Raw genomic sequence first — 27,421 nt, 5'->3', positions numbered from 1 at the left:
GGCCCCTGACGGTGTCTGAGACGCCTGGACAGGCACTAATTGATTTGCCGGCTGTCTCATGTCGTCAACAGTTTTTTGCAAAGTGTTGACATTATCACTTAATTGTTTGAACACGATCATCCAGTCAGGTGTCGACTCCCTAGGGGGTGACATCACTAACGCAGGCAATTGCTCCGCCTCCACATCATTTTCCTCCTCATACATGTCGACACACACGTACCGACACACAGCACACACACCGGGAATGCTCTGATAGAGGACAGGACCCCACGAGCCCTTTGGAGAGACAGAGGGAGAGTCTGCCAGCACACACCCAGCGCTATATATATATACAGGGATAACCTTATATAAGTGTTATTCCCTTATAGCTGCTGTTTATATTGTCATTTGCTGCCAATAGTGCCCCCCCTTCTCTTTTTTACCCTGATTCTGAAGCAGGACTGCAGGGGAGAGTCAGGGAGCTGTCCTTCCAGCGGAACTGTGAGGGAAAATGGTGCTTGTGTGCTGAGGAGATAGGCTCCGCCCCTTCACGACGTCCTTATCTCCCGCTTTTTTGTGTAAAAATGGCAGGGGTTAAAATACATCCATATAGCCCAGGAGCTATATGTGATGTATTCTTTTGCCACCTAAGGTATTATCATTTATATTGCGTCTCAGGGCGCTCCCCCCCCAAGCGCCCTGCACCCTCAGTGACCGGAGTGTGAAGCGTGCTGAGAGCAATGGCGCACAGCTGCGGTGCTGTGCGCTACCTTAGTCTGAAGACAGGATTGTCTTCTGCCGCCGATTTCACCGGACCTCTTCGTCTCTTCTGGCTCTGTAAGGGGGACGGCGGCGCGGCTCCGGTGACCCATCCAGGCTGTACCTGTGATCGTCCCTCTGGAGCTAATGTCCAGTAGCCTAAGAAGCCCAATCCACTCTGCACGCAGGTGAGTTCGCTTCTTCTCCCCTTAGTCCCACGATGCAGTGAGCCTGTTGCCAGCAGGACTCACTGAAAATAAAAAACCTAAATTAAACTTTTATTCTAAGCAGCTCAGGAGAGCCACCTAGCCTGCACCCTTCTCGTTCGGGCACAAAAATCTAACTGAGGCTTGGAGGAGGGTCATAGGGGGAGGAGCCAGTGCACACCACCTGATCCTAAAGCTTTTATTCTTGTGCCCTGTCTCCTGCGGAGCCGCTATTCCCCATGGTCCTTACGGAGTCCCAGCATCCACTAGGACGTCAGAGAAATAGGAATAGCAAGCGGAGTAAAATACCCTGCAATAAGGCAACCACGCAGCAGCTACACGCACACACACACACACATATATAGTCACAAGTGTACCCTGCAGAAATTATGTACCATAAACTGCACAGGATTAGCAATACAAAGTAATACTCAGTACATTGCCGCTCTGCTCTTCGTTCCGCCCTGTCAGTTTATGTAGGACACTGCTGTTACATTGTCTGACTGAACCTGAATGGCCTGATCTTGCAGAAGATGTGCCGCTTGGAGACGGCCGTTGTATATCGCCCGTAGTTCCAGAATGTTTATCGGAAGTATGGATTCCAGACTTGACCACCTTCCTTGGAAGTTTTCCCCTTGGGTGACTGCTCCCCAACCTCTGCAACTTGCATCCGTGGTTAGAAGGACCCAATTCTGAATCCTGAACCTGCGGCCCTCAATTAGGTGAGAAGTTTGCAGACACCAGAGGAGCAAAATTCTGGCTTTCGGCGACGGGCGTATCCGCTGGTGCATGTGAAGATGTGATCCCGATCGTTTGTCTAGGAGATCCAGTTGGAAGGACCTCGCATGGAATCTTCCGTACAGAAGAGCCTCGTAGGAGGCTACCATCTTCCCCAGAAGGCGAATGCACTGATGAACTGATACCCGGGCTGGCTTGAGGACATCCCGAACCATTGATTGGATTACCAACGCTTTATCTACCGTTAGAAACACCCTCTGCACTTCTGTGTCGAGTATATCCCCAGGAAGGGCAGTCTCTTTGTCGGTTCCAAATGTGACTTTGGAAGGTTAAGGATCCACCCATGATTCTGAAGTAGTTGAGTTGTGAGAGCAATACTCTGCAACAATCTCTCCCTGGAAGATGCTTTTATCAGGAGATCGTCCAGATATGGAATTATGTTTGCTCCTTGCCTGCGGAGTAGCAGCATAATTTCTGCCACGACCTTGGTGAACACTCACGGTGTTGTGGAGAGTCCAAACGGCAGTGCCTGGAACTGATAGGGACAATCCAGCAGCGCAAATCTGAGATAAGCCTGGTGTGGTGGCCAGATCGGAATGTGAAGGTACGCATCCTTGATATCCAGGGATACTAGGAATTCCCACTCCTCCAGACCGGAGATCATCGCTCTCAGAGACTCCATCTTGAATTTGAATTCCCTTAAGTAGGGGTTCAACGACTTTAGGTTTTGAATCGGCCTTACCGAACCATCCGGTTTCGGCACCACAAACAGGTTGGAGTAATAACCCTTGTGGTGTAGATGAGGTGGAACTGGGACAATAACATCTGTTTTGAAGAATCTGTTAGGTGGGAGTTCCTGAAACTCCAGTCTGTAGCCCTGGGTAACAATGTCTATCACCCAGGGGTCCAGGCCTGATGACGCCCAGATGTGACTGAAATATTTTAGCCTCGCTCCCACCTACCCGATCGACATGCTGGGAGGTCCACTGTCATGCTGAAGATTTAGAGGAAACAGAACCTAGTTTCTATAACCTGTTGGTGCAGTTTTTTTGTGGATTTTCCCCAACCACCCCTAAAGAAGGTGGAAGGGGATTTGGATTTTTTTAAATTTTGCAATCCGAAAGTACCGCTTTGTGAACGTAAAATAAGATTTCCTAGTCAGCGGAGCTGCTGAGGGGAGAAAGGTTGACTTAACCGCAGTTGCCGTGGAAATCCACGCATCCAATGCATCCCCAAACAGAGCCTGACCTGTGAAGGGTAGGTTCTCCACACTTTTCTTGGATTCTGCATCCGCAGTCCATTGGCGTAGCCAGAGTCTTCTGCATGCTGATACCGCCATGGAAGTAGCCCTTGCATTCAGCATTCCAAGGTCTTTCATGGCCTCCACCATAAACCCAGCATAATCCTGTATGTGACGCAAAAACAAATCAATGTCACACCTATCCATAGCATCTAAGGGGGTCATAGTATCTAAGAAAGTCATGTGCTAAAGTCAGTGCCGCAGCCCCCCCCCCCCCCCCCCAGCAGAAGTGCCTTTGCACTTCAAGAGTAGCTCCCGACCAGCGCAGCTTTAGCGTGCTGGTCGGAAGCTACTCATTGCACCCCGATGCGCAGCGGCTGCGGCCCGCCCCCCGTTCGGTCCAGCCATGCCTGCGTTGGCCGGACCACGCCCCAAAAACGGCGGCCAAACACCGTTCCGCCCCCCTTCCCCCTCCCAGTGACCGCCTCTGCCTGTCAATCAGGCAGAGGCGATCGTAGCGGCCCGACGGCCTTCGGCCGTCTGCCATGCGCCGGCGCAGTTCTGATCCGATTGCACCGCTGCGATAAACAGCAGCGTGCGATCAGGTCAGAATGACCCCCTAAGTCCTCTAGTAATGTGCCTGACCACTTTACTATGGCTTTAGAAATCCACGCACAATCAATAGTGGGCCTTAAAGCCACGCATGTAGCAGTGTATAGGGATTTGAGCGTAGACTCAATCTTGCGTTCAGATGGCTCCTTTAGGGCGGTTGAACCAGGGACAGGTAATACCACCTTTTTAGACAACCTAGCTACAGAAGAGTCTACTATAGGTGGATTTTCCCATTTCTATCTATCCTCTACAGGGAAAGGAAAAGCAATGAGAATCCTTTTAGGGATCTGGAATTTTTTCTCTGGGTTTTCCCAGGATTTTTCAAATAAAGAGTTAAGCTCTTTAGAAGCAGGAAAGGTGAGGGAGGATTTCTTATTTTCCGTAAAATAAGATTCCTCTTCCGGCTCAGGTACCTTCTCAGTAATATGCAAAACATCCCTATGCTTCAATCAACTGCACCCCCTTAGCAAGGGATGCATCCACCCCTGCATATCACCGTCCCCTGTATCAGAGTTGGTATCAGTGTCAACTTGCATTATTTGGGCAAGTGTACGTTTTTTAGGGTATGTAGGTGGGGAATTTGAGGGAGTAAAAGCTGAATGCAGCAAACCCTCTACAGACACTCTCAAAAACTGTGTCTCTTTCTCATTATGCGACATCCTTGATGGAATCTGCGATATCATTCCCCTAAAGAATCCACCCATGGGGGTTCGGATTTGACAGGTTGGGAAAGCACATTGCAGTCCTAAGTACATGGGATAGACCAGGCCTGGCCAACCTGTGGCTCTCCAGATGTTGCGAAACTACACATCCCAGCATGCCCTGCCACAGTTTTAGCATTCCCTAATAGCAAAACTGTAGCAAGGCATGATGGGACTTGTAGTTTTACAACAGCTGGATAGACTCTTCAGGAGAAGATACACACCCTGCTGCACAGGATACAGAGCCCTTAGTCATGGTAATGTCGATATATACATAAACACACATACAGGAAAATGTCAGACACAGTTTCCCCCAGAGTACCCTCAGAGAGTCACAGAGTATAAGGAGCCAGCCCCACAGCGCCCCAGTGAGCAATTATGATGATAACAGCCTGGCGCAGACTAAATAACCTTAATAGGTTAAATAGTACTAACTACACTCTCACCCCCCCTGTCTATAAAACCCTGGTACCGCAGTAACTGGAGTTATATGGAGGGTCAGTGCTCCCCGTTAGTGTGTCTCAGCGTTCTGCAGGGAGAAAATGGCGCTTGTGAGTGCTGGATCCGCTCTGAGAAGCCACGCCCCCTGAAATGGCGCACGGCTTCCCACACATTATGTTTATACTGGCATGAGGTTTTTAATGCTAACAACGGGATTTGCCCCTGTTAGCTACATTACCAGTGTCAGGGCGATCGCGCTGGCCCAGCACTTCCCTCAGTCACATCTACAGTAACCTGTTGCTAAGCATTCATGGAGCGCAGCCTGACAGAGCTGCGCTCCCACCCTTGTGTCGCCATGGCCGCCGACGCTGAACTCACCACTCTTCTTTCTTCTGGCTCTTTTAGGGTGTGGAGGCCGTGCTGCGGGAGTGAGCGGACGCCTCGTGGGCTTGCGATCAGCACCCTCAGGAGCTCAGTGTTCTGTCAGCGGAGATAGAGAACCATTAACTTCAAGAGTTGGTTCCTACCCCCCCCCCCCAAGTCCCATGAAGCAGGAAAGCTGTTTGCCAGCAGCTTTCCTGTACCTACAACTCTCAGAAAAACAGTAAAACTAGACAAACTCCTAGGAGCTCCACTAGCTGTGACGGCTCCTCCGGGCACATTTTCTAAATGGAGTCTGGTAGGAGGGGCATAGAGGGAGGAGCCAGCCCACACTATTAAAGTCTTAAAGTGCCAGTCTCCACCAAAAGAACCCGTCTATACCCCATGGTACCAGTGTGGACCCCAGGATCCTCTAGGACATAAGAGAAATTGCCGTTTTAAAAAAATGTGGCTTAATGTCATATCTTGAAACCAGAAGTAGGGTGTGGAATGCAGGGCAGTTCTGGTTTCTGTTACTCCACATCTGGAAACCAGAAATATAAATTTCAATGCGCAGAGCTTCCGGTTTTGGGGATATCCAATCACCCGCGGTACATTACCGCAGGTAATGATATCACAGAGAGCTATATTATTATCCTCGATAAGCCGGCACGAGCTGCGGTGTATCAGGGTTTTTCTGTACTGCCGGCTCCTGACAGCTCTCAGTGCAGGGCTCCACCTCCAGCTCACCCCGGTCATGTGATCGCTGCCGGGGGGATGCGGGTCACTTGAGCTGCACCAGCTTCCTAGCCACGGGTCCCACCACCGGGTGCCGGTTCCCGGGCTGTGGCACCCTCCCTGCAGTCCCAAGCCAGCCTGCTGCTGCTGAACAGCTGCAAGCAGTTTAATTAAACAGAGGTGTGGTTATAGGGGATATAAATATTGATTATGGCCACAATCTCTGCACTGCATTTTGAAAAAGATAGATGTTTTGAAACATGTCAAGGCAATGAGAGGAGACCTGTATTTTGGACATTATCCAGAATAGGAGGGTCTACTTGGCTAATGGATTGAAGGACCCTTTGGCAATTACTTAGACACACACTCTAAATTTTCATTTTTGTATGGGGTCATATTTTAACATTTATTTTTCTGCATATATGTTGTATTATTAATTAAAAATATTTTTTTGCCACAAATATCCAGTGTTGCACTATATACTTTATTCTCTGTTTTTCGTGTATACCAGTCTGATTTTGAAAAGAAGAGGATGCCTTGGAAGATTCCATTGTGAACATTTTTGAGAAACATTTTTTTCTGAAGGAAAGGATATAATACCTACAATTTGGTGTGGTGGTCTGTTTTATTTGAAGACTGAGCTTGTATTTACAGTACTTTGGACTTCCATTTAAAAACAAAAAAATAAACCCTCCCTTTTATTTATTTTTTCACTATGATGTTGTATTTTAAAATATATACATTAAAAATGGTTGAGTTACACAGCGCTGGGGCAAAGTATACACTCATTTCACTATTAAAATTTAACTGGAATATTCAGAATCACTCCACATACTTTTTATTTAGCTGCAGTGGGGAAGAGCACTAATTTAAAACACACTTGTACAGTATAAGACTGGCAAGGCAAGTGTGTGGAACTGGGGGTAATGGAACAGAGGGAGAGTGTTCAGGAAATCATATCAATTTACTGCATGGATGAAAGCAGCTCATTATCCTTAAGTTTTGAAAAAAAATGGGGATGGAGGCAATAAAGATGGCAGGGATGGTCCTTTTGTCCCCCGTTTATGGCTAATCCTGATTTTCAAAGTGGTCTCTTACCCCTTTAATATTTTGTGGTGAACGGTACTGCTAGAGTGGGAGAGTTGGTGTATGACGAGGCCTCTCACGTTCCAGGCAGCCTATCCCCTGGCATACCTTTACTAAATCAGAACCACAGTCCGAGTCTTCTCGGAAGCAGACTGGCAGAACCACAGGAATGCTCTGCTACGAGACCCACCTTTGACCAGAAAGGCGATCTCTGTATACAGCCATCTCCGAGAGAAACTAGATTATTCTTTATCTTCTCAGGAAAATCGCGCTGGTTTATACATTTTCTAAATCTCACCTAAGAAAATTTCATGCACACCCATGTGCATGCATGAAAATTGTTATCTTCACAATGTACTCTTAAATGTCACTTAACATTTTGCAAGGAACATATTTATCGCCACAGAGGGTTTGTCATGGGTCAGTCATCTAAGAACAGCTATTATAGATGCGCAGAGCCCGCGGCAGATTTATACCACCGTCTTTGGCAATGCCCTTTAATACAGAGTTTTTGGCAGCAGGTTAAGGCGTATTGCAGAGACCTCGCTAGTCAATTTCCTACCACTTATACCTGAATGGGCTGCCTCAGGGATTATCCCCACTCATCCTGGGATTACCACTGGGAGGTAGACTAAAGCAAAATTGATTTATCTTTTTAGAATGATCTTGGTGGAGGTGGTTTTAGATAAAGAATCCAAGACCGAAAAGTTTTTTTTAAATGTGGGAAAGTTTTATACATACTCTATTTCCTGAAATTAAAAATCAAATTCATAGAAGCTTACGTTATACCTCTTGGTATTTTACTTGAGAGGTGACTGGCGACCCTCCTATTTTGATGTGATGGGGAATTTTTGCTCTTGTTCTTTATAACAGGGTGGGGGATGTTCCATGGGCGTGTATGGGGGGACACACACCCAGGAAACCTTTTTCTTTTATGTTTGAATCAAATAATTTAATTCAACTATATTGTAATTTTCCACGGTGGAGATTAGCGGTTTTCTGTGCAATTTTCACTGTTCACTGTGGATACATGTTTCCTATAACTAGTCAATGTTAGCACTCTGTATGACACATTGTTTCAATGGCCTTTTGGCAATATTGTATATGGCTTCTGATTAATGGAATTGTATTTTATGCACATAACGCGTCAATAAAAACATGTTTAGAAAAAAAAAATGGTAGGGAGAAAGTCCATAGTAGGTATTCTTTTTGCTGCATATGGGCCACTGGAGAGAGATCAGTAGGTAGGGGGGAAAAATCAGAGCTCTGCTTCTCTGAAGAGTCAGTGGGCGAGTTTCAAATTTTTTTCCAGCCCATGCATTTCAGCTCGCTACCCCCTGGGGGTGGCAAGCTGAAATGCACGAAAAGTGACCCGTTTGGGCACCCAAACGGCACTTTTGACAATTGCACTTACCACTTTAGTCAGGTTTAGCTGCTTTATGGCATCATCAGCGTGAAAAAACCTCACAATTGAATTGTGCGTCCCTTGATCTCCCGTCACTTTAGACGAGAGATTGCGGGTGCAAAACAATTGCATATTGCCCAGTGAGTCCAAACTTGATAAAATTAGTGTCATCTGGAGATATTTACCTAATGGCCGCTGCAAACCAGATTTGCTTTTTAAGTGCAAAGACGGGTGGTGACAACATACTTCGTCATACTTTTCTAATTTTCAGTGAGGCCCTGAAGGAGAGAGCATAGCAAAAATACCCAAGGGTCCCTTGAAGTCTGTGCACATTACCCCAGAAGGGGGCCAACCACTGGACAAAACCACCAGATATGGATCCTGGATTTTCAGCATCCTGGGGAAAAGCGGCAGCAAAAAAAAAAAGGAGACGAGGTCTATGATGTACCCTCTGGAAATGATGCCTAACACCCAGGCAGTTGAAGACTACTCCACCCAATGGGCTCTAAACCGGTGCCACCATCCACTGACTGGTGACTGTACTGGGTGGAGAGGGACCCAGTCAGGCGCTAGGCTTTCCTGGAGTCTTGGCTGTTATCGATGCTGAACCCCGGCCAAGGAAATAATAGCCTCTGGCCGACTGACTTAGCGGACGATGTGCCCCGATAGGAAGAGGTCAAGGCTCAGAATTGTGCACCCCGCTGTTTAGGTGTAGTAACCAGGAGAAAAGTACTTTTTCCCCCCGGTAGCTTGGGCAATGATGGTATCCTGTTCTGGCCTAAAAAGAATGCCTCCACCAAAAATAACAAATAAATCATTATCTCGGGCTTTGTGGTAAAACAGGGGATAACAATGAAATATTGATCAAATACGCACATATAATTAAGAGTCTCAGGATATAGTCATGATAGTAGGAGTTAAATATTTTATGGTTATCCCTTATTTTACATGAAACCCATAAAAAATAAGAATTTACTCACCGGTAATTCTATTTCTCGTAGTCCGTAGTGGATGCTGGGAACTCCGTAAGGACCATGGGGAATAGACGGGCTCCGCAGGAGACTGGGCACTCTAAAGAAAGATTAGGTCCTATCTGGTGTGCACTGGCTCCTCCCTCTATGCCCCTCCTCCAGACCTCAGTTAGGGAAACTGTGCCCGGAAGAGCTGACACAACAAGGAAAGGATTTGGAATCCAGGGTAAGACTCATACCAGCCACACCAATCACACTGTACAACTTGTGATAACCATACCCAGTTAACAGTATGAACAACAACTGAGCCTCATTTAACAGATGGCTCATAACAATAACCCTTTAGTTAAGCAATAACTATATACATGTATTGCAGAGAGTCCGCACTTGGGATGGGCGCCCAGCATCCACTACGGACTACGAGAAATAGAATTACCGGTGAGTAAATTCTTATTTTCTCTGACGTCCTAGTGGATGCTGGGAACTCCGTAAGGACCATGGGGATTATACCAAAGCTCCCAAACGGGCGGGAGAGTGCGGATGACTCTGCAGCACCGAATGAGCAAAGGCAAGGTCCTCCTCAGCCAGGGTATCAAACTTGTAGAACTTAGCAAATGTGTTTGAACCCGACCAAGTAGCAGCTCGGCAAAGCTGTAAAGCCGAGACCCCTCGGGCAGCCGCCCAAGAAGAGCCCACCTTCCTAGTGGAATGGGCTTTTACCGATTTAGGATGCGGCAATCCTGCCGCAGAATGAGCTTGCTGAATCGTGTTACAGATTCAGCGCGCAATAGTTTGCTTTGAAGCAGGAGCACCCAGCTTGTTGGGTGCATGCAGGATAAACAGCGAGTCAGTTTTCCTGACTCCAGCCGTCCTGGCTACATAGATTTTCAAAGCCCTGACTACATCCACTAACTTGGGAGTCCTCCAAGTCCCGAGTAGCCGCAGGCACCACAATAGGTTGGTTCAAATGAAACGCTGATACCACCTTAGGGAGAAATTGGGGACGAGTCCTCAATTCTGCCCTGTCCATATGGAAGATCAGATAAGGGCTTTTACATGACAAAGCCGCCAATTCTGACACCTGCCTAGCCGAAGCTAAGGCCAATAGCATGACCACTTTCCACGTGAGATATTTTAGCTCCACGGTCTTAAGTGGCTCAAACCAGTGGGATTTCAGGAAATCCAACACAACGTTAAAGATCCAAAGGTGCCACTGGAGGCACAAAAGGGGGCTGAATATGCAGCACTCCCTTAACAAACGTCTGAACTTCAGGCAGTGAAGCCAGTTCTTTTTGAAAGAAAATAGATAGGGCCGAAATCTGGACCTTTATGGACCCCAATTTTAGGCCCATAGTCACCCCTGACTGTAGGAAGTGCAGAAATCAACCCAGCTGGAATTCCTCTGTTGGGGCCTTCCTGGCCTCACACCAAGCAACATATTTCCGCCATATGCGGTGATAATGTTTTGCCGTCACATCCTTCCTAGCTTTTATCAGCGTAGGAATCACCTCATCTGGAATGCCTTTTTCCGTTAGGATCCGGCGTTCAACCACCATGCCGTCAAACGCAGCCGCGGTAAGTCTTGGAACAGACAGGGCCCTGCTGTAACAGGTCCTGTCTGAGAGGCAGAGGCCATGGGTCCTCTGAGATCATTTCTTGTAGTTCTGGGTACCAAGTTCTTCTTGGCCAAACCGGAACGATGAGTATTGTTCTTACTCCTCTCTTCCTTACTATCCTCAGTACCTTGGGTATGAGAGGAAGAGGAAGGAACACATAAACCGACTGGTACACCCACGGTGTCACTAGTGCGTCCACAGCTATCGCCGGAGGGTCCCTTGACCTGGCGCAATATTTTTTTTAGCTTCTTGTTGAGGCGGGACGCCATCATGTCCACCTGTGGCCGTTCCCAACGGTTTACAATCTGTGTGAAAACTTCTGGATGAAGTCCCCACTCTCCCGGGTGGAGGTCGTGCCTGCTGAGGAAATCTGCTTCCCAGTTGTCCACTCCCGGAATGAACACTGCTGACAGTGCTAGCACGTGATTCTCCACCCATCGAAGAATCCTTGTGGCTTCTGCCATCGCCATCCTGCTTCTTGTGCCGCCCTGGCGGTTTACATGGGCGACCGCCGTGATGTTGTCTGATTGAATCAGCACTGGTTGGTTTTGAAGCAGGGGCTCTGCTTGACTCAGGGCGTAATAAATGGCCCTTAGTTCCAGTATATTTATGTGTAGTGAAGTCTCCTGACTTGACCACTGTCCTTGGAAGTTCCTTCCCTGAGTGACTGCCCCCCCATCCTCGGAGGCTTGCATCCGTGGTCACCAGGACCCAGTCCTGTATGCCGAATCTGCGGCCCTCGAGAAGATGAGCACTCTGCAGCCACCACAGCAGAGACACCCTGGCCCTCGGGGACAGGGTGATCAACCGATGCATCTGAAGATTCGATCCGGACCATTTGTCTAACAGATCCCACTGAAAGATCCTTGCATGGAACCTGCCGAAGGGAATTGCTACGTAAGAAGCCACCATCTTTCCCAGGACTCGCGTGCAGTGATGCACCGACACCTGTTTTGGTTTCAGGAGGTCCCTGACCAGAGATGACAATTCCTGGGCCTTCTCCACCGGGAGAAACACCTTCTTCTGTTCTGTGTCCAGAATCATGCCCAGGAAAAGCAGATGCGTCGCAGGAAACAGCTGCGACTTTGGGATATTCAGAATCCAGCCGTGCTGGTGCAACACCTCCTGAGAGAGTGCTACGCTGACCAACAACTGCTCTCTGGACCTCGCCTTTCTAAGGAGATCGTCCAAGTACGGGATAATTATAACTCCCTTCTTCCGAAGAAGTATCATCATTTCGGCTATTACCCTGGTAAATACTCTCGGTGCCGTGGACAGACCAACGGCAACGTCTGGAATTGGTAATGACAGTCCTGTACCACAAACCTGAGGTACTCCTGGTGAGGTGGGTAAATGGGGACATGCAAGTAAGCATCCTTGATGTCCAGCGACACCATAAAATCCCCCTCTTCCAGGCTTGCAATAACCGCCCTGAGCGATTCCATTTTGAACTTGAACTTCCTTATATAAGTGTTCAACGATTTTAAATTCAGAATGGGTCTCACCGAACAGTCTGGTTTCGGTACCACAAACATTGTGGAATAGTAACCCCGTCCCTGTTGGAGGGGAACCTTGCTTATCACCTGCTGGAGGTACAGCTTGTGAATTGCCGCCAGTACTACCTCCCTTTCCCTGGGAGCAGCTGGCAAGGCTGATTTGAGGTAACGGCGAGGGGGAGTCGCCTCGAACTCCAGCTTGTATCCCTGAGATACAATTTGTACAGCCCAGAGATCCACCTGTGAGCGAACCCACTGGTTGCTGAAGTTTCGGAGACGCGCCCCCACCGCACCTGGCTCCGCCTGTGGAGCCCCAGCGTCATGCGGTGGACTTCGTGGAAGCGAGGGAGGATTTTTGTTCCTGGGAACTGGCTGCCTGGTGCAGCTTCTTTCCTCTACCCCTGCCTCTGGCCAGAAAGGATGCGCCTCTGACCCGCTTGCCTTTCTGAGGCCGAAAGGACTGCATTTGATAATACGGTGCTTTCTTAGGCTGTGAGGGAACCTGAGGTAAAAAAGTCGACTTCCCAGCTGTCGCTGTGGATACAAGGTCCGAGAGACCGTCCCCAAACAACTCCTCACCCTTATAAGGCAAAACCTCCATGTGTTTTTTAGAATCAGCATCCCCTGTCCACTGCCGAGTCCATAATACTCTCCTGGCAGAAAATAAGAATTTACTTACCGATAATTCTATTTCTCATAGTCCGTAGTGGATGCTGGGACTCCGTCAGGACCATGGGGAATAGCGGGCTCCGCAGGAGACAGGGCACATCTAAATAAAGCTTTTAGGATCACATGGTGCGTACTGGCTCCTCCCCCTATGACCCTCCTCCAAGCCTCAGTTAGGTACTGTGCCCGGACGAGCGTACACAATAAGGAAGGATCTTGAATCCCGGGTAAGACTCATACCAGCCACACCAATCACACCGTACAACTTGTGATCTGAACCCAGTTAACAGTATGATAACAAAAAACGAAGTAGCCTCTGAAAAGATGGCTCACAACAATAGTAATAACCCGATCTTTGTAACAATAACTATGTACAAGTATTGCAGACAATCCGCACTTGGGATGGGCGCCCAGCATCCACTACGGACTATGAGAAATAGAATTATCGGTAAGTAAATTCTTATTTTCTCTAACGTCCTAGTGGATGCTGGGACTCCGTCAGGACCATGGGGATTATACCAAAGCTCCCAAACGGGCGGGAGAGTGCGGATGACTCTGCAGCACCGAATGAGAGAACTCCAGGTCCTCCTTAGCCAGAGTATCAAATTTGTAAAATTTTACAAACGTGTTCTCCCCTGACCACGTAGCTGCTCGGCAAAGTTGTAATGCCGAGACCCCTCGGGCAGCCGCCCAAGATGAGCCCACTTTCCTTGTGGAGTGGGCCTTTACAGATTTAGGCTGTGGCAGGCCTGCCACAGAATGTGCTAGTTGGATTGTGCTACAGATCCAACGTGCAATCGTCTGTTTAGACGCAGGAGCACCCATCTTGTTGGGTGCATACAATATAAACAACGAGTCAGATTTTCTGACTCCAGCTGTCCTTGAAATATATATTTTTAATGCTCTGACAACGTCCAGTAACTTGGAGTCCTCCAAGTCGCTAGTAGCCGCAGGCACCACAATAGGCTGGTTCAAGTGAAAAGCCGAAACCACCTTAGGGAGAAAATGAGGACGTGTCCGCAGTTCTGCCCTGTCCGAATGGAAAATCAGATATGGGCTTTTGTATGATAAAGCCGCCAACTCTGAAACTCTCCTGGCTGAAGCCAGGGCCAATAGCATGGTTACCTTCCATGTAAGGTATTTTAAATCTACCGATTTTAGAGGCTCAAACCAATGAGATTTGAGAAAATTCAAAACTACGTTCAAATCCCACGGTGCCACTGGAGGCACTATTGGGGGTTGTATATGTAGTACACCTTTGACAAAAGTTTGTACTTCAGGCACTGATGCCAATTCCTTCTGGAAGAAGATTGATAAGGCCGAAATTTGAACTTTAATGGACCCCAATTTTAGGCCCATAGACAATCCTGCTTGCAGGAAATGTAAGAATCGACCCAATTGAAATTCTTCCGTTGGAGCCTTCTTGGCCTCACACCACGCAACATATTTTCGCCAAATGCGGTGATAATGTTGTACAGTCACTTCCTTTCTAGCCTTAATCAAGGTAGGAATAACTTCCTCTGGAATGCCCTTTTCTTTTAGAATCCGGCGTTCAACCGCCATGCCGTCAAACGCAGACGCGGTAAGTCTTGGAACATACAAGGTCCCTGCTGAAGCAGATCCCTTCTTAGAGGTAGAGGCCATGGATCCTCCGTGAGCATCTCTTGAAGTTCCGGATACCAAGTTCTTCTTGGCCAGTCCGGAGCCACCAGTATTGTTCTTACTCCTCTTTTCCGTATAATTCTCAGTACCTTTGGTATGAGAGGCAGAGGAGGGAACACATACACTGACTGGTACACCCACGGTGTTACCAGAGCATCCACAGCTATTGCCTGAGGGTCTCTTGACCTGGCGCAATATCTGTCCAATTTTTTGTTGAGGCGAGACGCCATCATGTCCACCTTTGGTCTTTCCCAACGGTTCACAATCATGTGGAAAACTTCTGGATGAAGTCCCCACTCTCCCGGGTGAAGGTCGTGTCTGCTGAGGAAGTCTGCTTCCCAGTTGTTCACTCCCGGGATGAACACTGCTGACAGTGCTATGACATGATTCTCCGCCCAGCGCAGAATCCTTGCAGCTTCTGTCATTGCTCTTCTGCTTCTCGTGCCGCCTTGTCGGTTTACGTGGGCGACTGCCGTGATGTTGTCCGACTGGATCAACACCGGCTGACCCTGAAGCAGCGATTTTGCCAGGCTTAGAGCATTGTAGATCGCTCTTAGCTCCAGTATATTTATGTGAAGGGACGTCTCCAGGTTTGACCACACGCCCTGGAAGTTTCTTCCCTGTGTGACTGCTCCCCAGCCTCGTAGGCTGGCATCCGTAGTCACCAGGACCCAGTCCTGTATGCCGAATCTGCGGCCCTCTAACAGATGGGCACTCTGCAACCACCACAGGAGAGACAACCTTGTTCTTGGTGACAGTGTTATCCGCTGATGCATGTGCAGATGCGATCCGGACCATTTGTCCAGCAGATCCCACTGAAATGTCCGTGCATGGAATCTGCCGAATGGAATCGCTTCGTAAGAAGCCACCATCTTTCCCAGGACTCTTGTGCATTGATGTACTGACACAGTTCCTGGTTTTAGGAGGTTCCTGACAAGTTCGGATAACTCCCTTGCTTTCTCCTCCGGGAGAAACACCTTTTTCTGAACCGTGTCCAGAATCATTCCCAGGAACAGCAGACGAGTTGTCGGGGTCAATTGAGATTTTGGAAGATTCAGAATCCACCCGTGTTGCTGAAGCACTACCTGGGTTAGTGCTACACCGACTTCCAGCTGTTCTCTGGACTTTGCCCTTATCAGGAGATCGTCCAAGTAAGGGATAATTAATACGCCTTTTCTTCGTAGAAGAACCATCATTTCGGTCATTACCTTGGTAAAGACCCGAGGGGCCGTGGACAAACCAAACGGCAGCGTTTGAAACTGATAATGACAGTCTTGTATCACGAACCTGAGATACCCTTGGTGTGAGGGGTAAATTGGGACATGCAGATAAGCATCCTTTATGTCCAGGGACACCATGAAGTCCCCTTCTTCCAGATTCGCTATCACTGCTCTGAGTGACTCCATCTTGAACTTGAATTTCTGTATGTACAGGTTCAAGGATTTCAGGTTTAGAATAGGTCTTACCGAACCGTCCGGCTTCGGTACCACAAATAGTGTGGAATAATACCCCTTTCCCTGTTGTAGGAGGGGTACCTTGACTATCACCTGCTGAGAATACAGCTTGTGAATGGCTTCCAAAACCGACGTCCTTTCTGAGGGAGACGTTGGTAAAGCAGACTTTAGGAACCGGCGAGGGGGAGACCTTTCGAACTCCAACATGTAACCCTGAGATATTATCTGCAGGATCCACGGGTCCACTTGTGAGCGAGCCCACTGATTGCTGAAAATCTTGAGTCGACCCCCCACCGCTCCTGAGTCCGCTTGTAAAGCCCCAGCGTCATGCTGATGGCTTTGTAGAACCCGGGGCGGGCTTCTGGTCCTGGGCAGGGGCTGCTTGCTGCCCTCTCTTACCCTTTCCTCTGCCTCGCGGCAGATAAGACTGTCCTTTTGGTCGCTTGTTTTTATAGGAGCGAAAGGACTGCGGCTGAAAAGACGGTGTCTTTTTCTGTTGGGAGGGGGTCTGAGGTAAAAAAGTGGATTTGCCGGCAGTTGCCGTGGCCACCAGGTCCGAAAGACCGACCCCAAATAATTCCTCTCCTTTATATGGCAATACTTCCATATGCCTTTTGGAATCCGCATCACCTGACCACTGTCGCGTCCATAAACTTCTTCTGGCAGATATGGACATCGCGCTTACTCTTGATGCTAGAGTACAATTATCCCTCTGAGCATCTCGCATATAAAGAAAAGCATCCTTTAATTGCTCTAGAGTCAATAAAATACTGTCCCTATCCAGGGTATCAATATTTTCAGTCAGAGAATCCAACCACACTACCCCAGCACTGCACATCCAGGCTGAGGCTACTGCCGGTCGCAGTATAACACCAGTATGTGTGTATATACTCTTCAGTGTAGTTTCCAGCCTCCTATCTGCTGGATCCTTGAGGGCGGCCGTATCAGGAGACGGCAACGCCACTTGCTTTGATAAACGTGTGAGCGCCTTATCCACCCTAGGGGGTGTTTCCCAGCGCGCCCTAACCTCTGGTGGGAAAGGGTATAATGCCAATAACTTCTTGGAAATTAGCAGTTTTCTATCTGGGTTAACCCACGTTTCGTCACACACGTCATTCAATTCCTCTGATTCTGGAAAAGCTACAGGTAGTTTTTTCACCCCCCACATAATACCCCTTTTTGAGGTACCAGCAGTATCAGAGATCTGCAAAGCCTCCTTCATTGCCGTGATCATATAACGTGTGGCCCTATTGGAAAATACGTTTGTTTCTTCACCGTCGACACTAGATTCATCTGTGTCGGTACCCGTGTCGACTGACTGAGGTAAGGGACGTTTTACAGCCCCTGACGGTGTCCGAGACGCCTGAGCCGGTACTAACTGGTTTTCCGGCCGTCTCATTTCGTCAACTGACTTTTGTAATGTGCTAACATTATCACGTAATTCCATAACTAAAGCCATCCATTCCGGTGTCGACTCCCTAGGGGGTGACATCACCATTACCGGCAATTGCTCTGCCTCCACACCAACATCGTCCTCATACATGTCGACACACACGTACCGACACACAGCAGCCACACAGGGAATGCTCTAATCGAAGACAGGACCCTCTTAGCCCTTTGGGGAGACAGAGGGAGAGTTTGCCAGCACACACCAAAAGCGCTATAAATGTATATAAACAACCCTAGAAGGTGTTGTTTTTGATATAAGCGCTTTTAATATATCAATATCGCCAAATTATGCCCCCCTTCTCTTTGTTACCCTGTTTCTGTAGTGCAGTGCAGGGGAGAGTCCTGGGAGCCTTCCTCACCAGCGGAGCTGAGCAGGAAAATGGCGCTGAGTGCTGAAAAGAATAAGCTCCGCCCCTTTTTCGGCGGGCTTTTCTCCCGGGTTTTAAGAAAACTGGCCTGGGTTAAATACATACATATAGCCTTAATGGCTATATGTGATGTATTTATTTTGCCACTAAAGGTATTTAATATTGCTGCCCAGGGCGCCCCCAGCAGCGCCCTGCACCCTCCGTGACTGAATCAGTGAGACGTGTAGCAACAATGGCGCACAGCTGCAGTGCTGTGCGCTACCTTCATGAAGACTGAGGAGTCTTCTGCCGCCTGCTTTCCGGACCTCCGTCTTCAGCGTCTGTAAGGGGGATCGGCGGCGCGGCTCCGGGACGAACCCCAGGAGGACCTGTGTTCCGACTCCCTCTGGAGCTAAGTGTCCAGTAGCCTAAGACTCCAATCCATCCTGCACGCAGGTGAGTTGGAAATCTCTCCCCTAAGTCCCTCGATGCAGTGATCCTGTTGCCAGCAGGATTCACGGAGATTTAAACCTAAAAAAAACTTTTTCTAAGCAGCTCTTTAGGAGAGCCACCTAGATTGCACCCTTCTCGGACGGGCACAAAAACCTAACTGAGGCTTGGAGGAGGGTCATAGGGGGAGGAGCCAGTACGCACCATGTGATCCTAAAAGCTTTATTTAGATGTGCCCTGTCTCCTGCGGAGCCCGCTATTCCCCATGGTCCTGACGGAGTCCCAGCATCCACTAGGACGTTAGAGAAATGGACATTGCATTAATTCTAGATGCCAGCAGGCAAATGTCCGTCTGTGCATCCCGCATATATAAGACGACGTCTTTTATATGTTCTATGGTTAGCAAAATAGTATCCCTGTCGAGGGAATCAATGTTGTCTGACAGGGTATCAGCCCATGCTGCTGCAGCACTACACATCCATGCTGAAGCAATAGCGGGTCTCAGTATAGTACCAGAGTGTGTATACACAGACTTCAGGATAGCTTCCTGCTTTCTATCCGCAGGCTCCTTTAGGGCGGCCGTATCCCGAGACGGCAGTGCCACCCTTTTTGATAAGCGTGTGAGCGCCTTGTCCACCCTAGGGGATGTTTCCCAACGTAACCTGTCCGTTAGCGGGAAAGGGTACGCCATCAGTAACCTCTTAGAAATCACTAGTTTTTTATCAGGGGAACTCCACGCTTCTTCACACAATTCATTTAATTCATCAGATGGGGGAAAAGTCACTGGCTGCTTTTCTCCCCAAACATAATACCCCTCTTGGTGGTAACCGGGTTAATGTCAGAAATGTGCAATACATCTTTCATTGCATCTTTCATGCATCGGATGGCTTTTGTAGACTGTACATTCGTCTCATCCTCATCTACACTGGAGTCAGACTCCGTGTCGACATCTGTGTCCACCATCTGAGCTAGCGGGCGTTTATAAGCCCCTGACGGCTTCAGAGTCGCCTGGGCAGGCACTGGCTGAGACCCCGGCTGTCCCAAGGCTGCTGCGTCATCGAACCTTTTATGTAAGGAGTTGACACTGTCGGTTAATACCTTCCACATACTCATCCACTCAGGTGTCGGCCCCGTCGGGGGCGACCCCACACTTATCTGTCCTTGCTCCGCCTCCACGTAACCCTCCTCATCAAACATGTCGACACAGCCGTACCGACACACCGCACACACACAGGGAATGCTCTGACTGAGGACAGGACCCCACAAAGTCCTTTGGGGAGACAGAGAGAGAGTATGCCAGCACACACCACTGCGCTATATAACACAGGGATTCACACTACAAAAAGTGATTTACCCAATAGCTGCTTAATATATATTATTTGCGCCTAAATTTATGTGCCACCCCTCTCTTTTTTACCCTTCTTGTATCAGGAATACTGCAGGGGAGAGCCTGGGGAGCTGCTTCCAGCGGAGCTGTGAAGGGAAAATGGCGCTGGTGTGCTGAAGAAGAAGGCCCCGCCCCCTCAGCGGCGGGCTTCTCCCTGCAGTTTCTGACTAAAAAATGGCGGGGGTTTTACACATATACAGTCACAGACTGTATTATGTGTATTTTTATGCCAAAAGGTATTTTTATTGCTGCCGAGGGCGCCCCCCCCCCCCTGCACCCTACAGTGACCGGAGTGTGTGGTGTGCTGTGGGAGCAATGGCGCACAGCTGCAGTGCTGTGCGCTACCTTAATGAAGACGGGAGTCTTCTGCCGCCGATTTCATCGCTTTTCTTCTGTCTTCTGGCTCTGCAAGGGGGACGGCGGCGCGGCTCCGGGAACGGACGATCGAGGTCAGGCCCTGTGTTCGAACCCTCTGGAGCTAATGGTGTCCAGTAGCCTAAGAAGCACAAGCTAGCTGCACGCAGGTAGGTTTGCTTCTCTCCCCTCAGTCCCACGTAGCAGTGAGTCTGTTGCCAGCAGATCTCACTGAAAATAAAAAACCTAACAAATACTTTCTTTCTAGCAAGCTCAGGAGAGCCCACTAGGAGCACCCAGCTCTGGCCGGGCACAGATTCTAACTGAGGTCTGGAGGAGGGGCATAGAGGGAGGAGCCAGTGCACACCAGATAGTACCTAATCTTTCTTTTAGAGTGCCCAGTCTCCTGCGGAGCCCGTCTATTCCCCATGGTCCTTACGGAGTTCCCAGCATCCACTAGGACGTCAGAGAAAGTTATATTTTAGAGCGTGTGCCCTTATTGAGAGTGCTTTTGATTCTATTTTCCTGTAACTACTCACAGAGTAGCATACAAGTTCCATACTTTAAACACATTACTTTTAATTATCCATATTATTACCTGAGCTTAGAGACTTCCCATCTATTTATTTATTAATAGTTTCTTATATAGCGCAGCACATTCCGTTGCACTTTAGAACTGGACACAATTAGAACACAAAACTTGGTAAAAATAAACAAACCGTCATAAAGGTAGGAGGGCCCTGCTCGCAAACTTACAATCTATGGGGAAATAGGCATTGATACGCAAGGATAGGTTCTTGGTGGGCTGTATATCACATCACAGCAGTGATGAACCAGGGTCAGGAGGAAGGGAGAGTGAAGAATTAAATATGTGGGGGATATGTGTGGAATGTACTGTGGGGATATAACTGGATAGGAAAGCTTTGAAAATAATGTGAGCGGTTCTGGAATTTGATAAACTTGTCTGAATAGAGGAGTTTTCAGGGAACGCTTGAAGGTTTGAAGACTAGAGGAGAGTAGGGCATGGTAGGGCATCTACCTTTTCCCTTACACATTTGTTTTATCTCCAATGATGTCATTAAAGAATCTGATGCCACTTGCAACTAGGGGCCAAAAGAGTTTGCTGAAGAGACCTGGAGGGAACACAGGGCTGTTATCAGTATAATGGAAGCCTATCTGTCATAGTCAAAGAACAGTAGTTATTGGTAACTGATGATAATTTATAAGACACTTACAACCAGAATTTCTACTGTTAGTTGGTCTAGATTAGAAGCATTGTCTGGAAGAGCGTCACTGTCACCAACAGGCTCCTTTTTCTACAATAGCAGAGAGAGAGAAAAAAAAGAATAAAGAAAGAAACATTCAAATTACTCTGAAATAGAAATATACATTATAAGCATAGTGTAGTACTGGGTGTGAATCAACAGATTTACACCAAAAGGTCTACAGTCAAAAGGTCGACCACTAATTGACATGCATTAGGTTGACAGGCTCAAAATGTCGACATGGAATAGGTAGACAGTAGAAAAGGTCGACATGGTCTAAAAATCGACAGGGTCAAAAAGGTCGACATGGAAATAGTCAATACAAATTTGTGGGGGGGGGGGGGGGTTGGGGTGTTTTGTCACTTTTTTGCCACAAAAAAAAAAATCCCCATTAGTGGACCATGTCCCCTCGCTATGCTTAGGGCAAGGTGCCTCGAATCGCTACCGCTGCGCTCAACATAGGTTACTATCCCAAATCAAAGTCCGCATGGATGGTTAAGTATGGAAAAGTTGATTTAAAAAATTAAACAAAAACATGTGTCGACCATTATCATGTCGATCTTTTGACTTCATGAATGTCGACCATTAGTGGTCAACTTATTGACTGTAGACCTTTTTAGGGTACATCTATAGACTGGCTACCTGTAGTATTCATATCATAAACAAAAAGGATAGAAATGTCATGCATCAGTATATTTGTTCAAGAGAATATGCTTATATTTCATACATAAAACAATGTAGGCGTGTGACATGGGACGTCAGGCTCTCGAAAAGCACGCCCACAACATACAGTGCATACGGAAAGTATTCACAGCGCTTTACTTTTTACACATTTTGTTATGTTACAGCCTATTCACAAATGGAATAAATTCATTATTTCTACAAAATTCTACATACAATTATGTATATTACTACATACATAAATATACATAAAATTCTATATTGACAATCTGTTAAAAAAAAAATAAAAAAAAAGTTGAGATTTATGCAAATTTATTACAAATAAAAATATAGGATTTTAATTACCTACCGGTAAATCCTTTTCTCGTAGTCCATAAGGGATATTGGGGGAATCCAGTACGATGGGTATAGACCGTGTCCAAAGGAGCCGATGCACTTTAAATTTCCACACTGGGTGTGCTGGCTCCTCCCATCTATGCCCCCTCCCACAGGCAGTTATAGGTAAAAGTTCCCGAAGGAGAAAGGACATTTATGAGAGACGTAACATGAAAAACAAGGAGTGGTGAGATTTTATACCAGCAAACCACTAACAAATAACAACCAGCAACGGCTGGTAACAACTACAGCAACAGCTGAACAGGTAAACACACAAAAGAGAACCTGCAGAAAAGTCAACGCACTGAGGTGGGCACCCAATATCCCTTATGGACTACGAGAAAAGGATTTACCAGTAGGTAAGTAAAATCCTATTTTCTCTAGCATCCAAAAGGGATATTGGGGAAATCTAGTACGATGCGGACGTCCTAAAACTTCCAGAACGGGCGGGAATATGCGGAGACTGCTGCAGCACCGCCTGCCCAAACTGGGTATCCTCTTTGGCCAGGGTATCAAACTTGTAGAACTTCACAAAAGGTGTTCTTCCCCGACCAAGTAGCAGCTCGGCATAGTTGCAAGGCCGAGACGCCACGGGCGGCCGCCCAGGAAGAGCCCACAGATCTTGTAGAGTGGGCTTTCAGAGACTTAGGAACAGGTAAGGCTGCCGACACATAGGTCTGTTGGATAGTAAGCCTAAGCCAACGAGCAATGAACTCCTTCGAAGCAGGACAATCCTTTTTCCGTGCATCATAGAGCACAAATAAGGAATCAGTCTTTCTGATCAGAGCCGTTCGCTGGACATAGATCTTCTAGGCTCGCACAGCATCCAACACCTCCGGAGGAGCAGAAGTGTCAGAACTGGACGGAAACCACAATAGGTTGATTCAAGTGGAATGCGGAGACAACCTTCAGCAGGAACTGCTGCCTAGTCCTGCGCTCCGCTCTGTCCTCGTAAAAAAAAAGACCAAGTACAGACTTTTAAACGATAAGGCCTCCAATACTGATACACACCTAGCAGAAGCCAGAGCCAGTAACATCACAGTCTTCCACGTGAGGTACTTGTCTTCTACAGTCATCAGAGGCTCAAAACAGGAGGACTGTAGAAATTCCAACACCACATTCAAACCCCAGGGCGCCGTAGGCAGCACAAAAGGAGGTTGTATGTGGTGTATCATAAGAAAGAAAGTCTGAACGACAGGCAACTGTGCCAATTTCTTTTGGAAGAAAATGGAGAGCACTGAAATCTGGACCTTAATGTAACCCAGACGCAAGCCCTTATCCACACCAGCCTGCAGGAAACATAAGAAAATTCCCAAGTGGAATTCTGCAGGTGGATACGTGCGTTCCTCGCACCAAGAGACATCTTCTCCAGATATGATCGTGTTTTGACGTCACAAGTTTCCTGGCCTGAACCATGGTAGCAATAACCTTTTTGGAAAGGCCCTTGTGAGCAAGGATGTTTGCTCAACTTCCATGCCGTCAAACGAAGTCGCCGTAAGTCCGGGTAGACGACCGGTCCCTGTTGAAGATCGCTTCTTAGCGGTAGAAGCCAAGGGTCTTCGACGGACATGTACAGAAGATCCGCGTACCACGCCCTCCGAGGCCAATCCGGGCAATCAGAATTGGCTGGACTCCTTGATTTCTGATTCACTTGAGCACCCCTGGGAGCAATGGAATCGGAGGAAACAAGCAGACCAGCTGGTAAGGCCAAGTCAGTGCATCCACTGCCCTCGTCTGAGGGTCCCTGTTTCGGGAGCAATACCAGTGAAGCTTCTTGTTGAGTCAAGAAGCCGTCAAGTCTATCTGTGGGCAGTCCCCACTCCCCCAGGTGGAGATTGTGATGAATGAGGAAGTCCGCTTCCCAGCTGTCCACACCCATGAAGACTGCGGACATTGCTCTTGCATTTCTTTCCGCCCAGAGGAGTATCTTTGACACCTCTCGCATGCAGGATCTGCTTTTTGTCCCTCCTTGCCGATTGATGTACGCCACTGCTGTGGCGTTGTCCGACTGAACTTGGATCGCGTGATCCGTGAGCAGAGAAGAGGCCTGAAGCAGAGCATTGTAGATCGCCCAAAGTTCCAGAATGTTGATCGGAAGGAGGGCTTTGCAGGCTGACCACCTGCCCTGGAACTGCACCCCTTGGGTAACAGCTCCCCATCCTCACATCCGTCGTGAGGAGGGTCCAATCCTGATTCCCAAAACTCCGGCCTTCCAGGAGATTGGAGTACTGCAGCCACCACAGGAGGGAAATCCTGGCCTGGAGGTAACAATCAAATCATCAGGTGCATCTGCAGATGTGATCCGGACCACTTGTTCAGGAGAGCCAACTGAAATGTTCTGGCATGGAACCTCCCATATTGGATCGCCTCGAATGAGGCGACCATCTTTCCCAGCAATCATATGCAAAGATGAATGGATACTCGAGTAGGTCGGAGCACCATTCGGACCATCTCCTGACGTGTTTTCGACTTGTCCTCTGGTAGGAACAACTTTCGTACCACAGTATCCCAGGAACAGGAGCCGCTGAGTTGACTCCAGGTGGGACTTCTGTAAATTGAGGATGCACCCAAGGATAGTGCGGTTGATATGGAGCAATAAAAGCTCCCTGGATCTTGCTTTTATCAGAAGATCGTACAGGTAAGGGACCACATTGACCCCCAGGACCCGGAGTTGGATCATCATCTCCGCCGTCACCTTCGTAAAAACGCTCGGAGTTGTGGACAGGACGAAGGGCAGGGCCTGGAACTGGTAGTGATCGTCCAGCAGGGCAAACCTGAGGTATGCCCGATTAGGTGGCCAAATCGGAATATGAAGGTAGGCATCCTTGATATCCAGGGAGACCAGGAATTCCTGTTCCTCCAGGCCCGCAATTACTGCTTGCAAGGATTCCATTTTGAACTTGAAAACCTTCAGGCAAGGGTTCAAGAACTTGAGATTCAAAATGGGCCTTACCGAACAGTCCAGTTTCGGTACCACACACAAGTTGGAGTAATAACCCTTGCCTCGTTGTGGTATTGGTACTGGAACAATGACGTGGGACTGTACCAACTTTTGGATGGCCTGTAGCAATGTAACCTGCATACCCTCCAAAGCTGGTAAGCTTGATTTGAAAAATCGTTGGGGAGGTGCACCGTCAAACTCCAGCTTGTAGCCCTGAGAAATGAGATCTCTCACCCAGGTATCCTGGCAGGAAGCCTTCCAAATGCGGCTGAAGTGATGCAGTTGAGGTCCCACCTCGAAATCCCCTCGGGGTGGGTCAGCACCATCATGCTGAGGTCTTAGTGGAAGCAGAACTGGTGGTCTGATCCTGAGAACTGGTGCTTGCAGGTTTTCTTGACTTACCTCTGGTGCGTCTAGTGGCATTTGAGGCACCTCTCGCCTTAGATCGAAATCTGTTAGACCGAAAGGACTGCACAGACGGCCTCGTGTAGGAGCGTCTCATCGGCGGGGTCCCAAAGGGGAGAAACATGGATTTCCCAGCCGTTACTTTGGAAATCCACATATCCAACTCACCTCCAAAGAGCCATTCCCCTGAAAAGGGGAGGGATTCCACACTGCGCTTTGATTCTGCGTCCACAATCCACTGACGCAACCACAAAGCCCTGCATGCCGACACTGCCAAGGCAGAAGTCCTAGTATTAATATTTCCCATCTCTTTGAGCGAGTCACACAGGACGCGTGTAGTGTCCTGAATGTGCTTAAGGAGAGTCATCATAGTGACCAGGAGCATAGCCCCAGAGAGGCCCTCCTGAATCTGAGTAGCCCACATATGAATGGCATGGTTCATCCAGCATCCAGCTATGACCGGTCTTTGCGATACACCTGCTGCCATGTAAATAGATTTTAGCGTAGTCTCTATTTTCTGGTCCCCAGGATCCTTTATGGTAAAGGAGCCCGGGGCAGGCAGCACCGCGTTTTTAGAGAGATGAGAGACTGATTAGTCAACCCCTGGGGGTTTCTCCCATAACTTCCTGCCTTCAGGAGCAAATGGGAAAGTGTGCAAAACATTTTTTTGACACTTGGAATTTTTTGTCTGTATTTTTCCAGGCTAACTTGAATAGGTAATCAAACTCTGCAGAATCAGGGAAAGCGACATTAGGCTTGTTTTGTGTAAAGAAAAATGACTGCTGTGACGCAAAATTAGGTGTTCAATACCCTGATTAGAATATGAATCCCCAGTAACGGGATCCAAGTCCTCCCCATCCTCATCTTTATCAGACCACGCTTTTGTGGACCTGCATGGGAAGGGGGGGGGGGGGGGGGAGGGGGCTGTGCAACATCTGCCCTAGTAGCTAGGTCTACAACAGCATGCTGTAGTAGCTGAGTTTTCTGTACATTAGCAAAGAGCTGGAATGACATATCAGACAGAGTTTTAAGAGACCCTAGCCAGTGGGGCTCTGAACCCTCTACCCCATATTGACTGCATTGTTCACAAGAAACAGATTCAGATGACATGGGAGAGATTCTGGTGTGGCATACATTGCACAGTTTGTGTTTACCCATGTTTCACAGTAAGCACAATGACATACACACAGGCAGTAATACTTTGCAAGCCTGCCCTTATTGAGAGAGAGAGAGAGAGAGAGAGAGAGAGACACCCCAGCACATCCCTAGCTGCACTGCCCCAGTGAGGCTGGCAGCTAACTATAACACAGCAAATACTAGTAAATTCTGTCCTGCGGAGGGCACAGACCTTGTACAACAGCAGCTCTCCCCTTTTGCTACACCCTGTACAGATTTCCAGCGCGTCTTGGGATGCAGGAAGTAGTGTGTGTGCTGTTTGTGGCTGCATTAAGCAGAGGAAGGCGCCAAAATGCCACTGGTCTCGCTCTGAGTTAGTTCCGCCCCCTCCAATGGCAACGGAGCTATAATGATTTTTATACTGGCAAAGTCTCCTGTGAGGCTTAAAAATGTCGCACAAGTTCTAGTTCAAGCTGACATATGCTAGACTACACGGAGGGCTCTAGCGGGACCACGTATGC

At 48.2% G+C, this 27,421-nt stretch overlaps 1 protein-coding gene across 1 annotated transcript in view; it reads right to left on the bottom strand.

Moving 5' to 3' along the window:
* The window catches only part of SARS1 (seryl-tRNA synthetase 1), a 272,219-nt gene that overhangs the window by 204,731 nt on the left and 40,067 nt on the right, over nucleotides 1-27,421 (bottom strand). Inside the window, exon 3 of the mRNA XM_063954995.1 lies at nucleotides 21,353-21,433. Within this exon, the coding sequence (XP_063811065.1) occupies nucleotides 21,353-21,433 (81 nt within the window). The remainder of the gene's footprint in view (nucleotides 1-21,352; nucleotides 21,434-27,421) is intronic.

The sequence above is a fragment of the Pseudophryne corroboree genome, chromosome 2 (assembly GCF_028390025.1).
Source record: "Pseudophryne corroboree isolate aPseCor3 chromosome 2, aPseCor3.hap2, whole genome shotgun sequence".
NCBI lineage: Eukaryota > Metazoa > Chordata > Amphibia > Anura > Myobatrachidae > Pseudophryne > Pseudophryne corroboree.
Note: the sequence above shows the minus strand (reverse complement) of the source record. Positions and strands in the feature narration are given on the sequence as shown.